The sequence below is a fragment of the Tursiops truncatus genome, chromosome 1 (assembly GCF_011762595.2).
Source record: "Tursiops truncatus isolate mTurTru1 chromosome 1, mTurTru1.mat.Y, whole genome shotgun sequence".
Lineage (NCBI taxonomy): Eukaryota > Metazoa > Chordata > Mammalia > Artiodactyla > Delphinidae > Tursiops > Tursiops truncatus.
The window spans coordinates 26,477,648-26,495,915 of NC_047034.1; the positions used below are offsets into that span (position 1 = coordinate 26,477,648).

The 18,268-nt window shown below is 34.3% G+C and overlaps 1 protein-coding gene across 1 annotated transcript in view; it reads right to left on the reverse strand.

Annotated features, from left to right (window-relative positions):
* The window catches only part of CATSPERE (catsper channel auxiliary subunit epsilon), a 239,501-nt gene that overhangs the window by 125,887 nt on the left and 95,346 nt on the right, over positions 1-18,268 (reverse strand). Inside the window, exon 9 of the mRNA XM_019920606.3 lies at positions 14,256-14,748. Within this exon, the coding sequence (XP_019776165.3) occupies positions 14,256-14,748 (493 nt within the window). The remainder of the gene's footprint in view (positions 1-14,255; positions 14,749-18,268) is intronic.

The following is an 18,268-nucleotide window of genomic DNA, read 5'->3' on the forward strand; positions in this document are numbered from 1 at the left end:
GGGATTTAAATAATAATAAGAAATATTATAAATGTAATCTTGTAGATACCATTTGTGGTGATTTTCACTTCTTTGTGTAGGTCCATAGTTCCATCTGGTATCATTTTCCTTCCACTCAAAGGGCTTGCTTTAGCACATTTCTTCTTTGTGGGTGTGCTAATGATGAATTAGCCCAACTTTAGTACATCTGAAAAAGTATTTTCACTTCATTTTTGAAAGATATTTTCATGGCTTTAGAATTCTATATTTGAAAGAGGTTGCTCCACTGTCTTTTCACTGGCATTGTTTCCAATGAGAAATTTGATGTCATACTTATCTTTGTTCCTTTGTATATAAAATATTTTATTCTTCTGACTGCTTTTAAGATTTTTCTCTTTATCATTAGCTCTGAGTAATTTGATTATGTGTCTTGGTATAGTTTTCTTCATATTTCACATGCTTGGGGTTCACTGAGCATTTTAGATCTTTAGGTTTCAGCTTTAATCAAATTTGGATCATTCTGGCCATTAATTTTTCAAAAAATATTTTTGTGCCTCCTTCCTCCTTCAAGAATTCCAAGTACATCCATGTTAGGCTGAAAGAAGTTTCACAATCACTGTGAGGTTCTTTTTATTTTATTTATTTATTTTTGGTCTCGTATTCTCTGTATATCATTTTGAATAATTTCTACTGCTGTTTTGATGTTCACTAATCCTTTCTTCTATAATGCCTGCTGGTAATCACATCCAATGTCCTTTTTAAAAATCTCAGTCATAGAAGTTTTCATCTCTCAAAGTTTGATTTGGGTATTTTCTTAAATATAAAATATCTTCCTATCTCTACTTTACATGCTTTTCTCCTCTCTAGCTTTTGAATATGTGAAACACAGGTATCTCTTTTAATATCTTTGTCTGCTAATTCTAACATCTGTGTCAGTTTGGGTTCAATTTTGATAAGCTAATTTTTCTCTTCAATATGGATCATATTTTCTTGTTCTTTGTATGCTTGGTATTTTTGATTGAATGACAGAAATTGTGACTATTACCTTGTTGGGTGCTGAATATTTTTTAAAAATATTCTTGAGTTTTGTTCTGAGATGTCTTAAATTACTTTAAAACAGCTGGATACTTTTGGGGTTTTTTGTTTAAAATTTGTTAGATGGGACCAGAGAAGCACTTTGTCTAGTGATAATTATTCTCAGTAGTGAGGCAAGACACTTAGGAGCACTCTACTCAATCCCCCATGAATTGTTATGTGTGTTTTCAGTCTGGCTGGTTAGAACAGGTACTGTTCCCATCCCTGTGTGAGTTATAATTCAATTCCCTAGTCCTTTCATTCAGTTTTTTCCCCAGGATTGGATAGTTTCCCCACAAATATAGACTGATTGATACACTGCTGAATACATGAGGGGAGTCCTTGGAAAATCTCTAGAATTCTGTGTGCAGCTCTCTTATCATTGCTATTCTGCTTTGCAAGCTCCAGCCACCTTCCCTCCCTTGATTATAAGTTCCACTTCCTCAACTAAGTGAATCTGCTGGACTCTGTCTCAGTCTCCTATGTCACCATTCCCTGGTCTGGGAACTTTCTCAAGACATTAAGCAGGGGCAATTGCAGGGCTTATCTTGATTTCCAATGTTTTTGAATATATAAAGCATGGTTTCATACTATTTTCTGCTGTTGTTTCATGCTGGAACATATATATATATATATATATATATATATATATATATATATATATCCTATTTTTTATTCTATCTTGTGCAGAAGTGGAAGATTCTAATATAAGCACTTAATCCTATAAATTCCATTTTAGGCACTGCTTTAGCAGAACTCCATAATATCCTCACTTTCATTCAGTTAAAAGAATATCTAAAGACACTGATGAAGAGACCTTCGAGATGGTGGAGGAGTAAGACGAGGAGATCACCTTCCACCCACAAATACATCAGAAATACATCGACATGTGGAACAACTCCTACAGAACACCTACTGAACGCTGGCAGAAGACCTCAGATTTCCCAAAAGCCATGTGGTTGACAGGGTCTTGATGCTCTGGCCAGTATCAGGCCTATGTCTCTGAGGTGGGAGAGCTGAGCTCAGGACCTTGGTCAACCAGAGACCTCCCAGCTCCATGTAATATCAAATGGCAAAAACTCTCCCAGAGATCTCCATCTCAATGCTAAGAGCCAGTTAAACTCAACGACCAGCAAGCTACAGTACCAGAAAACCTATGCCAAACAACTAGCAGGACAGGAACACAACCCCACCCATTAGCAGAGAGGTTGCTTTAAATCATAATAATGTCACAGACACCCCAAATCACACCACCAGACGTGGTCCTGCCCACCAGAAAAACAAGATCCAGCCTCATCCACCAGAACACAGGCACTAGTCCCCTCCACTAGGAAGCCTACACAACTGAACTGAACCAACCTTAGCCACTGGGGGCAGACACCAAAAACAATGGGAACTACAAACCTGCAGCCTGTGAAAAGGAGACCCCAAATACAGTAAGTTAAGCAAAATGAAGACAGAGATACACACAGCAGATGAAGGAGCAACATAAAAACCCACCAGACCAAACAAATGAAGAGGAACTAGGCAGTCTACCTGAAAAAGAATTCAGAGTAATGATAGTAATGATGATCCAAAATCTTGGAAATAGAATGGAGAAAATACAAGAAACGTTTAACAAGGATCTAGAGGAACTAAAGAGCAAACAAACAATGATGAACAACACAATAAATGAAATAAAAAATTCTTTAGAAGGAATCAATAGCAGAATAATGGAGGCAGAAGAATGGATAAGTGACCTGGAAGATAAAATAGTGGAAATAACTACAGCAGAGCAGAATAAAGAAAAAAGAATGAGAAGAATTGAGGACAGTCTTAGAGACCCCTGGGACAACATTAAACACACCAATATTCGAATTATAGGGTTCCCAGAAGAAGAAGAGAAAAAGAAAAGGACTGAGAAAATATTTGAAGAGATTATAGTTGAAAATTTCCCTTATTTGGGAACAGAAATAATCAATCAAGTACAGGAAGCACACAGAGTCCCATAGAGGAGAAATCCAAGGAGAAACACGCCAAGACACATATTAATCAAACTATCAAAAATTAAATACAAAGAAAAAATATGAAAAGCAGTAAGGGAAAAAAACCAAATAACATACAAGGGAATCCCCATAAGATTAACAGCTGATCTTTCAGCAGGAACTCTGAAAGCCACAAGGGAGTGGCAGGACATATTTAAAGTGATGAAAGGGAAACCCTTCAACCAAGATTACTCTACCCAGCAAGGATCTCATGCAGATTTGCTGGATAAATTAAAACCTTTACAGACAAGCAAAAGCTAAGAGATTTCAGCACCACCAAACCAGCTTTACAACAAATGCTAAAGGAAATTCTCTAGGCAGGAAACACAAGAGAAGGAAAAGACCTACAATAATAAACCCAAAACAATTAAGAAAATGGTAATAGGAATGTACATATTGTTATCTACCTTAAATGTAAATGGATTAAGTGCTCCCACCAAAAGACATCGACTGGCTGAAATGATACAAAAACAAGACCCATATATATGCTGTCTACAAGAGACCCACTTCAGACATAGGGACACATACAGATGGAATGTGAGGGGATGGGAAAAGTTATTCCATGCAAATGGAAATCAAAACAAAGATGGAGTAGCAATTCTCATATCAGACAAAATAGACTTTAAAATAAAGACTATTACAAGACACAAAGAAGGACACTACACAATGATCAAGGGATCAATCCAAGAAAAAGATATAACAATTGTAAATATTTATGCACCCAACATAGGAGCACCTCAATACATAAGGCAAATGTTAACAGCCATTAAAGGGGAAGTCAACAGTAACAGAATCATAGTAGGGGACTTTAACACCCCACTTTCACCAATGGATAGATCATCCAAAATGAAAATAAATAAGGAAAGACAAGCTTTAAATGATACATTAAACAAGATGGACTTAACTGATATTTATAGGACATTCCATCCAAAAACAACAGAATACACATTTTTCTCAAGTGCTCATGGAACATTCTCCAGGATAGATCATATCTTGGGTCACAAATCAAGCCTCAGTAAATTTAAGAAAATTGAAATTGTATCAAGTATCTTTTCCTACCACAATGCTATGAAAGTAGCTATCAATTACTGGAAAGAAATCTTAAAAAAATAGAAACACATGGAGGCTAAAAAATACACTACTCAATAACTGAGAGATCACTGAAGAAATCAAAGAGGAAATCAAAAAATACCTAGAAACAAATGACAATGAAAACAAGATGACCTAAAACTTATGGGATGAAGCAAAAGCAATTCTAAGATGGAAGTTTATAACAATACAATCTTACCTCAAGAAACAAGAAACATCTCAAATAAACAATGTAACCATACACCTAAAGCAATTAGAGAAAGAAAAACAAAAAAAACCCCAAAGTTAGCTGAAGGAAAGAAATCATAAAGATCAGATCAGAAAAAAATGAAAAAGAAATGAAGGGAATGATAGCAAAGATCAATAAAACTAAAAACATAGAAGATAAACAAAATTGATAAACCATTAGCTAGACTCATCAAGAAAAAAAGCGAGAAGACTCAAATCAATAGAATTAGAAATGAAAAAGGAGAAGTAACAAGTGACACTGAAGAAATACAAAGGATCACGAGAGATTACTACAAGCAGCTATATGCCAATAAAATGGACAACCTGGAAGAAACCGACAAATTATTAGAAAAGCACAACCTTCCGAGACTGAACCAGGAAGAAATAGAAATTATAAGCAGACCAATCATAAGCACTGAAATTGAGACTGTGATTAAAAATCTTCAAACAAACACAAGCCCAGGACCAGATGGCTTCGCAGGCGAATTCTATCAAAACATTTTGAGAAGAGCTAACACCTATCCTTCTCAAACTCTTCCAAAATATAGCAGAGGAAGGAACTCTTCCAAACTCATTCGATGAGGCCACCATCACCCTGATACCAAAAACAGAAAAAGATATCACAAAAAATGAAAATTACAGGCTAATATCACTGATGAACATAAATGCAAAAATCCTCAACAAAATACTAGCAACCACAATCCAACAGCACATTAAAAGGATCATACACCATGATCAAGTGGGGTTTACCCCAGGAATGCAAGGATTCTTCCATATACACAAATCAAAAATGGGACACACCGTATTAACAAATTGAAGGAGAAAAACTACATGATCATCTCAATAGATGCAGAAAAATCCTTCAACAAAATTCAACACCCATTTATGATAAAAACCCTCCAGAAAGTAGGCATAGAGGGAACCTACCTCAACATAATAAAGGCCATATATGAAAAACACAAAACCAAAATCGTTCTCAGTGGTGAAACCTGAAACCATTTCCTCTAAGATCAGGAACAAGACAAGGTTGTCCACTCTCACTACTATTATTCAACATAGTTTTGGAAGTTTTAGCCACAGCAATTAGAGAAGAAAAAGAAATAAAAGTTATCCAAATCAGAAAAGAAGAAGTAACGCTGTCACTGCTTGCAGATGACATGATACTATACATAGAGAATCTTAAAGATGCTATCTGAAAACTACTAGAGCTAAACAATGAATTTGGTAAAGTAGCAGGGTACAAAATTAATGCACAGAACTCTCTTGCATTCCTATACACTAATGATGAAAAATCTGAAAGAGAAATTAAGGAAACTCTCCCATTTACCACTGCAACAAAAAGAATTTAACACCTAGGAATAAACCTACCTAAGGAGACAAAAGACCTGTATGCAGAAAACTATAAGACACTGATGAAAGAAATTCAAGATGATACAAACATATGGAGAGATATACCATGTTCTTGGATTGGAAAAATCAACACTGTAAAAGTGACAATACTACCCAAAGCATTCTACAGATTCAATACAATCCCTATCAAACTACCAATGGCATTTTTCACAGAACGAAGACAAAAAATTTCACAATTTGTATGTAAACATGAAAGACCCTGAAGAGCCAAAGGAATCTTGAGAAAGAAACACAGAGCTGTAGGAATTAGGCTCCCAGACTTTAGACTATACTACAAAGCTACAGTAATCAAGACAGTATGGTACTGGCAGAGAAACAGAAATATAGATCAATGGAATAGAATAGAAAGCCCAGAGATAAACCCATGCTCATATGGTCAACTTATTTTTGATAAAGGAGGCAAGAATATACAATGGATAAAAGACAACCTCTTCAATGAATGGTGCTGGTAAAACTGGACAGCTACATGTGAAAGAATGAAATTAGAACACTTCTTAACACCATACACAAATATAAACTCAAAATGGGTTAAAGACCTAAATGTAAGGCTAGAAACTATCAAACTGTTAGAGGAAAACATAGGCAGAACACTCTATGACATAAATCACAGAAAAATCCTGTTTGATTCACCTCCTAGAGAAATGGAAATAAAAACAAAAATAAACAAATGGAACCTAATGAAACTTAAAAGCTTTTGCACAGCAAAGGAAAAGGAAACCATAAAAAAGATGAAAAGACAACCCCCAGGATGGGAGAAAATATTTGCAAATGAAGCCACTGACAAAGGATTAATGCCCCAAATTTACAAGCAGCTCATGCAGCTCAATATCAAAAAAACAAACTACCCAAACCAAAAATGGGCAGAAGACCTAAGTAGACATTTCTCCAAAGAAGATATACAGATTGCCAACAAACACATGAAAGGATGCTCAACATCATTAATCATTAGAGAAATGCAAATCAAAACTAACATGAGGTATCACCTCACACCAGTCAGAATGGCTATCATCAAAAAATCTACAAACAGTAAATGCTGGAGAGGGTGTGGAGAAAAGGGAACCCTCTTGCAATGTTGGTGGGAATGTAAATTTATACAGCCACTATGGAGAACAGTGTGGAGGTTCCTTAGGATAATAAAAATAGAATTACCATACCACCCAGCAATCCCACTACTGGGCATGTATCCTGAGAACACCATAATTGAAAAAGAGTCATGTACCACAGTGTTCATTGCAGCTCTATTTACAATAGCCAGAACATAGAAGCAACGTAAGTGTCCACCGACAGATGAATGGATAAAGAAGATGTGGCCCATATATACAATGGAATATTACTCAGCCATAAAAAGAAAGGAAATTGAGTTATTTGTAGTGAGGTGGATGGATCTAGAGATTGTCATACATGGTGAAGTAAGTCAGAGAGAGAAAAACAAATACCGTATGCTAACACATATATATGGAATCTAAAAAAAAAAAAAGGTTCTGAAGAACATCAGAGCAGAACAGGAATAAAGGCCCAGACGTAGAGAATGGACTTGAGGACATGGAGAGGGGGATGGGTAAGCTGGGACGAAGTGAGAGAGTCACATGGACTTACATATACTACCAAATGTAAAATAGATAGTTAGTGGGAAGCAGCCACATAGCACAGGGAGATCAGCTTGGTGCTTTCTGACCAGCTAGAAGGGTGGGATAGGGAGGATGGGAGGGACACACAAGAGGGAGGAGATATGGGGATATATGTATAGCTGATTCACTTTGTTATAAAGCAGAAACTAACAGACCATTGTAAAGCAATTATACTCCAATAAAGATTTTTAAAAAAAGACACTGATGAAAGACATTAAAGAGGACACAAATAAATGGAAATATATAACATGTGCTTGGAGTGGAAGAATTAATGTTGTTAAAATGACAATACTATGCAAGGCAATCTACAGATTCTATGCAATGCCTATCAAATTACCAATGGCATTTTTCACAGAATTAGAACAAAAAATTTTAAAACTTCTATGGAAACACAAAAGACCCCCCAAAACCAAAACAATATTGAGAAAGAACAGAGCTATAGGAATCAGGTTCCCTGACTTCAGACTATACTACAAAGCTACAGTGATAAGAACAGTATTGTACTGGCAGAAAACAGACACATAGATCAATGGAACAGCATAGAAAGCCCAGAAATAAACGCAGACACTTATGGTCAATTAATCCACTACAAAAGATGCAAGAATATACAATGGAGAAAAGATAGTCTCTTCAATAAGTGGTGCTGGGAAAACTGGACAGCTACATGTAAAAGAATGAAATTAGAACACTCCCTAACACCATACACAAAAACAAACTCAAAATAGATTAAAGACCTAAATGTAAGAGCAGATACTATAAAACTCCTAGAGGAAAACATAGGGAGAACACTCTTTAAGATAAATCACAGGAATATTATTTGGGGTCTATCTCCTAGAGTAATGGAAATAAAAGCAAAAATAAACAAGTGGAACCTAATTAAATGTAAAAGCTTTTGCACAGGAAAGGAAACCATAAACAAAACAAAAAGACAACCTATTAAATAGGAGAAAATATTTGCAAACAATCTGACTGACAAGGGATTTGTCTGCAAAATATAAAAATAGCTCATACAACTCGATAAAAAAAAACCAACCAAAAAATTGGCAGAAGACATAAATAGACATTTCTCCAAAGAAGATATAGAGATGGCCAACAGGCACATGAAAATCAAATGTAATTCAAACACTCCAGTCAGAATGGCCATCATTAAAATGTCTACAAATAATAAATGCTGGAGAGCATGTGGAGAAAATGGAAACCTCCTGCACTGTTGGTGGGGATGTAAATTGGTACAACCACTATGGAGGACAGTAAGGAGGTTCCTTAAAAAACTAAAAATAGAGTTACCGTATGATACAGCAATCCCACTCCTGGGCATATATCCAGAGAAAACTATAATTTGAAAAGGTACATGCACCCCAGTGTTCATAGCAGCACTATTTAAAGCCAAGACATGGAAGCAACCTAAGTCTCCATCAACAGATGAATGGATAAAGAAGATGTGGCATATATACCCAATGGAATATTACTCACCTTAAAAAAGAATGAAATAATTCCATTTGCAGCAACATGGGTGGACTTAGAGATTATCATATTAAGTGAGGTAAGACAGAGAAAGAGAAATATCATATGATATTGCTTATATGTGGACTCTTTAAAAATAAGACAAATGAACTTATTTACAAAACAGTAACAGACTCACAGGCATAGAAAACAAACTTATGGTTATCAAAGGGGAAAGTGGGCAGGGAGGGATAAATTAAGAGTTTGATATTAACAGATACACACTACTATATATAAAACAAACAACAAGGATCTACAGGGAATTATATTCAATATCTTCGAATAACCTATAATGGAAATGAATCTGAAAAAGAATATATACATATAAATAAATATGTATATAACTGAATATATACAACTGAGTATATATATATACATATATGCGTGTATATATATATATATATATATATATATATATATCTGAATCACTGTGTTGTACACCTGAAACTAACAGAACATTGTAAATCCACTATACTTCAATTAAAATAATTTAAAAAAAGATTTTCTAATTTCCCTGAGATGTCCTATTTAACACATGAATTACTTAGAAGTGCATTGTTTAATTTCCAAGAATTGGGGTATTTCCAGATATATTTCTGTTATTGACTCTTAGTTTAATTCCACTGTAGTTAGAGAACATACTTTATATGATTTAAATTCTTTTAAATGTGTTGAGGTTTGATTTATGACTCAGTATATGGTCTGTCTTGGTAAATGTTCCATGAAAGCTTGCTAAGAATATATATTCTGCTGTTGTTGGGTAGACTATCCTATAAATATAAATTAGATTCAGTTGGTTTTTCAGTTCTTCTATACAATTGTCTATTTTATCTTCAACTATAATTATGGATTTGTCAATTTCTTCTTTCACTTCCATCAGTTTTGATATAGTTTTAATGTTTTACTTTTATTTAGTTAAAATGATTTTTAGGGGACTTCTCTGGTGGTGCAGTGGTTAAGAATCCGCCTGCCAATGCAGGGGATATGGGTTTGAGCCCTGGTCTGGGGAGATCCCACATGCCGCAGAGCAACTAAGCCTGTGCACCACAACTACAGAGCCTGCAGTCTAGAGCTCATAAGCCACAACTACTGAGCCCATGTACCACAGCTACTGAAGCCCACATGCCCTAGAACCTGTGCACCACAACTACTAAGCCTACGTGCCACAACTACTGAAGCCCATGTGCTCTAGGGCCCATGTGCCACAACTACTGAGACTGTGTGCTGCAACTACTGATGCCCGTGCACCTAGAGCCCATGCTCTGCAACAAGAGAAGCCACCACAATGAGACCCATGCACCGCAATGAAGAGTAGACCCCGATTGCCACAGCTAGAGAAAGCCTGTGTACAGCAACGAAGACACAATGGAGCCAAAACCAAAAAATTTTTAAAAATTATTTTTCATCCCCTTGAAATGGTGTTTGTCCAAATGGTTATTGTAATGTGTATTTATAAAATTTCAAATCCTTGATGACCTTCCACATATCTGTTTTTAAAAAGTTGATTTCTAGTTTAATTCTGTTATGACCAGAGAACATACTTTGATTTCTCTTCTTTTAAATTTGTTAACATTTGTCTTATGTTCTAAAATATACTCTATCTTTGCTAATATTCCATGTTTACTTGAAAAGAATATATTTTCTGCTGTTGTTGGGTGGAGTATATTTTACAAATGTCTACTAGGTCTAGTTGGTTAATTCAGGGGTCAGCAAACTTTTTATGGAAAGGGCTATATAGTAAATATTTAAGTTTTGGTCCACATACTCTATTGCAAATTTTTATTAGTGCTGTTGTAGGGCAAAAGCAGCCAGAGATGATACATAAGCAAATGAGCATGGCTATATTCCAATAAAACTTTTTACACAAAAGACAGCAGACTTGATTTGGCTGAGATGGGCAGTAGTTTTCTGACCACTGGTGTTACTTATCCTTGTACATCCTTGCTTGTTTCCTGTCTACTTGTTTTATCTATTACTGAAAAAGGACTGTGGAAATCTTCCAACAATTTTGTGGATTTATCTATTTCTTTTTTCCATTCAATTAATTTTGGTTCATTTGCTATGAAGCTTGTTTGTTAGATACATACACATTTAGGATTACTATGTCTTCTTGACAAATTGACCCTTTTATCATATAATGTCCCTTTTTATCCAATTGTTTTCCTAGTTTGTCTGATATTAATAAATCCACTCCCATTTTCTTTAATTAGTGTTTGCATGGTATATACTTTTCCAATGTTTTACTTTTAATTCAACTATGTCTCCTTATATTGAAAGTGGGTTTCTTATGGGAAGCATACATTTTGGTCTTTAAAAAAAAAAAATCCAATTTGACAATCTCTGCCTTTTAATTAGTATTTTTTGGCCATTTACATTTAATGAAATTATTGACATGTTTATATTTAATTACCATTTTGTTGTTTTCTGTTTGTATCCTCTGGTTTTTGTCTCTGTGTTTCCCTTTCCTGTCTTCTTTTAGGTTATTGAAAAGAAATTTTTTTTTAGTATTCCATTTTAATTTATCTGTTGAGGTTTTTAAAACTCTATCTTGTATAATTTTTTAGTGGTTGCTCTATGGGTTATAATAATGCATTTAACATTTCAAGTGTAATGAAGAAAGCTCACTACCCCATGGGTTCTTTTATCCTTCTTCATTTATGCTGTAATAATCATGTATTATATCAACATACATTAAAAAGCTCACCAGAAAATGTTATATATTTTAAATTTTGCTATTACATATCATACGTATTTTAAGGAACTTAAGAGTATAAAAATTAAGAGTATAAAAATACAAAAATTTTATAGTCTTAAGCTTTAAGGAACTTAAGAGTATAAAAATAATCTATGTAATAGATTATATAATAACAATCTATTATTATTAGATTAAATATTATTATATAATCTAATAATAATCTAATAATTGTTAGATTAGAATTTTATTTTAGCTAATTAAATTAGATTAATAAATCTAATTAAATAATTTTATTAAAATGATTTTAGTCTAAAATAATTTTTACCTGTATATCTACCATTTCAGTTGTTTTTTACTCATTATTGAAGTTTTAAATTCTCCATTTCCCTTCCACCTGATAAGCTTCATTAGACATATATTTCTTTTAGAATAGGTATTCTGGTAACAGATTTTCTTAGTTTTCCTTCATCTGAGAATGTCTTTATTTCTCCTTAATTCCTGAAAGACATGTTTGTCTGGAATAGAATTCTATGCTGATGATCCTTTCTTTCAGTACTCTACTAATACTGCTTCATTGCCTTCTGTTATCTATGGCCTGTGAGGAAAAATCAGCTATCACTTGAATCATTGTTCTCCTATATATGATGTATCACTTCTCTCTGGCTGCTTCCACATTTTTTTCCTTTGGTTTTTAGTAGTTTGATTATGAGTTTCTTTTACAACTACATTGTCTGGAGTCTGTTGGGCTTCATGGCTCCATAAGTTTATACTTATTACCAAATTTGAGAAGTTTCTAGCCATTATTTATTCAGATTTTTTTTTTCTACATAATCCTCTCTCCTCTCCTCCTTGGACTCCAATGTCATGTATGTTAGACGTTTTGGTATTGTCCCACAGGTCTCTGGGGCCTGGTTCAACTTTGACAATTTTTATCTATTGTTTACATTGGAAATTTTCTATTGATATAACTTCAGTCTTATTGACTGTTTCCTCTGTCATGTCATACCCATTCTGCTATTGAGCACATCTAATCAATTTTATTTCAATTATTCTAATTATATTATAAAATCCCTGATTTTGATTCTTAAAATAGTTTCAAACATTCTTATTCTTGAGGATAGTTTTATTGAATGTATATAATTTTAGGTTGCCAATAACTTGACGTCAGTTGAGTATTTCACTATCTTCTGACTTCCATTGATTCTGACCTCCATTGATTCTAATTGTTTTACTATCTTTACTTTGTTTATAATTTGTCCTTTCTCCTTGGATGCTTTTAATATCTCTTATTAGTCTTTGATACCCTGCAATTTCACTATTTTGTATCTAAGTGGGTTTTCTTTTTTCCTATATCAACTTGGATTTATTAATATTTATGGATTGAGGATTGATATCTTTCTTTAAGTCTGAAAAAGTCTCAGCTCTTTCTCTTTCTTGCTAAAATTTCATTTTGGAATTCTGGTTAGATATATGTTGAATCTTCTCTTTCCCATTCTTTCTTTCATCTCTCTTACCCTCTTTTCCTTGATTTCTCCCAGATTTTCATTTTGTTTGATTTCTTCTTATCTACTTCTCAATGCACTAGTTATTTTTGTTGTATCCAATCTTCTATTTAAGGTGATCATTGAATTTTACATTTCAATTTTTGTTAGTTTTATCTAGGTTATATTTTAACATTTATTTTTACATATTTAAAATTTTTGAAATAGAATCTACATACAGAAAATTGACCAAGTATAAATAAATAAATAAATAGCTGGAAGATTGATCACAAAGCAGAAATCTGTGTAATAGCTACCTAGATTAAAAAATAGAATATAATCAGAACTCCCAAATATCACACATACTCCCTCCCAATCACTACATCCTTTCTTTCCAGGATAACAATTATCCTAAATTTTATGGTAATGACTCCCTTGCTTTTAGTTTTACTCATTGCCTTGTCATTTGATAGATTCCTTTTTTCTCATGCTTTCCATTTTCTTTTCCATTTATTTAAATCTATTAAAGATATTTTAGATTCATTTTATTCTCTGTAGTTGGTGGTACACCTCTGTAAAGAGGTCTCTGAGAAGCTAGGTCAGAAAGATAGAGTTATTTACAAGCATAAATAACTCTACAGGGACTTCCCTGGTAGTCCAGTGGTAAAGAATCTGACTTACAATGCAGGGGAGTGGGTTTGATTCCTGGTCAGGGAACTAAGATCCCACATGCCACAGGGCAACTAAGCCCATGTGCCACAACTATTGAGCTCATATGCCTCAACTAGAGAGCCTGTGTGCCATGAGCTACAGAGCCCACACGCTCTGGAACCCATGCACCACAACTACAGAGTCCACATGCCCTGGAGCCTACCCTCCACAACTAGAGAAGAGAAAACCTGCACGCCACAACTAGAGAGACACCCACGTGCCACAACGAAAGATCCTGCATGCCTCAGCAAAGATCCCGTGTGCTGCAACTAAGACCCGATGTAGCCAAAAATCAATTAAAAAAAAATCTTAAAAAAATAATTCTACAAAGAGCTGCATAGTATAGTCTCTGATATATCACTGTATTAAACAGTATGGTAAATATACCTAAATGTGCAGGTATAATATACATATATGTAATCTTTTTACTAACCTTCAATAAATAGTTGATCCAACACCATTTTCTTGATGTAATGCCAATAATTCCACCATCAGGAAGATTTACATTGCTTCCCAGTCCTTTGAATGCATTATAATTTTTTAAGTAAAGAATACCATTTATTAAAAAAAATATTCCATCCTGTGATAGGGTCACATCAGACACACTGTGTCTTTCATCATCAGTCAGAATGTTTGGAGGCACTCTGATTTTGGTCCAAGTACGGAATGAATCATTTGTCTGAAAGGTCTCCATATCAGCTACCACCACAACAAATGAAGGAGCACAAGTAGCCCAGTCTGCCATTAACTGACTACCCTGTGGTGAAGATATTGGTAAAAACTCAGGAATCTCAGGTATTGTTAACAAAGAAAAAGTCAGCAGGAAAAAAATATCTGCAGTAAAGCAATCTTGAAAAGCCACTTGATTTCCTCTAATCTCCTTTAGCACATCATTTTCTGTCATCGGTATCGAGATATGCCAGGTCCTAAGAAGAGAAAAATAGAAAATATAAGAATAAAATGCACACCCTCCTTCTTATCCATCTTGCATTGTGCTGACATTTATCATCTTTTATAAAAATTTTTATTTTTATCAACATAAATCTGGGTAAAACAAAACAAATAGTACTAAAACATTACCACTGCCCCATTTCTCCTCATTCCTCACTTAAGTTCCCAAAGAAAAAGTTTTGACCCTTACAGCTCTTTGTCCTGGAATATGTTTCCATATTCTCAAACAAATATTCGGTTTTTTTTTTTTTTTTTTGTGGTATGCGGGCCTCTCACTGTGGCGGCCTCTCCCGTTGCGGAGCACAGGCTCCAGACGCTCAGGCTCAGCGGCCATGGCTCATGGGCCCAGCCGCACCACGGCATGTGGGATCTTCCTGGACCGGGGCACGAACCCGTGTCCCCTGCATCGGCAGGAGGACTCTCAACCACTGTGCCACCAGGGAAGCCCGTAGATGTTTTTAATGGCATCCAAGGCAATATTCGTTAAATGGATATCTGACATTCTGTACATATGCATATTTTATTTCTATTTCTTTTAAAATATCATTTATTTACTAATTTTTAAAACAAAATAATAAATCATGTTATACAAGAGTATATGATACAAAACACACACCTTAAAGAATAATACCAAGATGAACACCTGTGTAATAATCACCCATATCAAGAATCAGAACATTGCCAGTAACTTGGAAATTTCCTGTATGTCTCTTCTTTCCCCCTCTTCCACCCACTCACATATAGTCACTGGCCTGATTTTTTAAAATACTGAGATATAATTGACATATAGCATTTTATTAGCTTTAGGTGTATAGTATAATGATTTGACATTTTTATATATTGCAAAATGATCACCACAGTAAGTCTAGTTATGTCCATCACCATACATAGCTATAAAAATTTTTTTTAATGATAAGAACTCTTAAGATCTACTCTCTTACTTTCAAATATACAATATAATATTATTAAATAGAAAATATAAATATAAAACTCCACTAGTATAGCTGGATACTTTAAAACTTCTCTATAAGTAGTTAATAGATCCAACAGGCAGAAAATCAGTAAGGACATAGTTAAACTGAAGAGCACCATCAATCAACTGGATCTAATTGACATTTAAAGAATACTTCATCCTGGGCTTCCCTGGTGGCGCAGTGGTTGAGAGTCAGCCTGCCGATGCAGGGGACACGGGTTCATGCCCCAGTCCGGGAAGATCCCACATGCCGCAGAGTGGCTGGGCCCATGAGCCATGGCTGCTGAGCCTGCGCGTCCACAGCCTTTGCTCCACAACGGGAGAGACCACAACAGTGAGTGGCCTGCATACCGCAAAAAAAAAAAAAAAAAAAAAGAAAAGAAAAGAAAAAGAAAAAAGAGTACTTCATCCTAAAACAGCAGAATACACATTCTTCTCAAGCTCATACGGAGTATTCACCAAGATGCACCATATTCTGGGCCACAAAGCACTCCTTAAAAAATTAGAAATCATCAAAGTATGCTCTCATATCACAATGTAATTAAGCTAGAAGTCAATACAGAAAGATACCTGAAATTTCCCTAAATATTTGGAGATTAAACAACACACTTCTAAGTAATATATGGATCAAGGAAGAAATCTCAAGTGAAATTTTAAAATATTTGGAAATAAATGAAAATACAACTTATCAAATTTGGGAGATGACCTGAAAGCAGTGTGCAGAGGGAAGTTTACAACATGAAATGCATACACTAGAAAAGAAGAAAGAACTAAAAATCAATAATCTAAGCTTCGACCTTGAGAAACTAGAGATGGAAAAGGAATATAAACCTACATCAATCAGAAGAAAAATAATAATAAAAATTAGAGCAGAAATCAGCAAATTTAAACCAGAAAAGCAGTAGAGAGAATCAATGAAACCAAAAGCTGGTTCTTTGAAAAGATCAATAAAATCAATAAACTTCTAGTTGAGCTAAGAAAGAAAGACAAAGGACACAAATTACTAATATCGGAAATTAAAATGGGCCATCACTACTGATCTCCTGGACATTAAAGAGTAATAAAGGAATACTCCTTATTAAATGAAAAAATAATGGACAATTCTATGCCCACAAATTTGATAACTCAGATGAAATGGACCAATTGAAAGATACAACGTACCAAAAATCACACAAAGAGAAATAATGTGAATAGGGATATATGCATAAAATAAAATAAATAAATAACAAATTACCTTCCAAAACAAAAAGCACCAGGCCCAGACAGGTTCACTGGTGAATTCTAACATTTAAGGAATATAGGATGTCAATACTCTATAATCTCTTCCAGAAAATAGAAGCAGAGGCAATACTTCCCAACTTATTCTATGAGATCAGCATTACTCTAACACCAAAACCAGATAAAGACATTACAGATAAAGCTACAGACATTTTAAATTCAATAATGTGTAAAAAGATTTATTTACCATGACCAAATGGGATTTATTCCAGTTATGCAAGTCTGGTTCGACATTAAAAATCATTTAATATAATCCATCACATAAACAGGCTAATGAAGAAAAAGCATATAATCATATCAATAGATGTAGTAAAAGCATTTGACAACATCCAACACCCACTCATGATAAAAACTCTCAGCAAACTAGCAACAGAGGGGGAGCTTCCTTGACTTGATAAAGGAGCATCTACAAATACATACAAAAAATTTAATGGTGAGAAATTAGATGCTTTCCTCCTAAGAACAGGAACAAGGCAAAGACTTCCATTCAACACCATACTGGAAGTTCTAGCTAACACAATAAGACAAAAAAATGAAATAAAATTTTACAAGATTGGGAAGGAAGTAACAAAATGCTCTTTGTTTACAGATGACATGATTATCTATGTAGAGAATCCCAAAGAACAGACAAAAAATTCCTGGAACTAATAAGCAATTATAGCAAGGTTTCAGGATATAAGGTCAATTCCCGTGCTTTAAAAAACTAGTTTACCACATTATGTATTAATAAACTACATAGTATTTAATTTTTCAACTTTTTGCATTTTATATAAATGGAATCATACTGTACTCTTCTTCCATGACTTGCTTTTTTCATTCAATATTATGTTTGTGAAATACATTCATGTTGATTTGTGTTGCTGTGTTTGATTTATTTTTCACAGCTGTATAATGTATATATTCTATAGCATAATTATACTAGAGAATGTTTATCCATTTCTCTATGAATGGAAATTAGTGTTTCAATTTTTTTCCTATTAGAAACAATACTGCTACAAATATACTTTCACACCTCTCTTGATGCACCTGTGCATGGGTTTCTCTAAGGTATATACTGGTGTTGAATTGCTGAACCATTTGATATATGCATCTTCAACTTTGACTGACAGTGTAAAAATATCTTTCAAATTGTTTGTGCCAATTTATACTTCTACTAGCAATGTATGTAAGGGTTCCATTGATGCACATTTCTATGGTGTGAATGTTTGTGTGTGCCCAGAATTCGTATATTGAAATTCTAATGC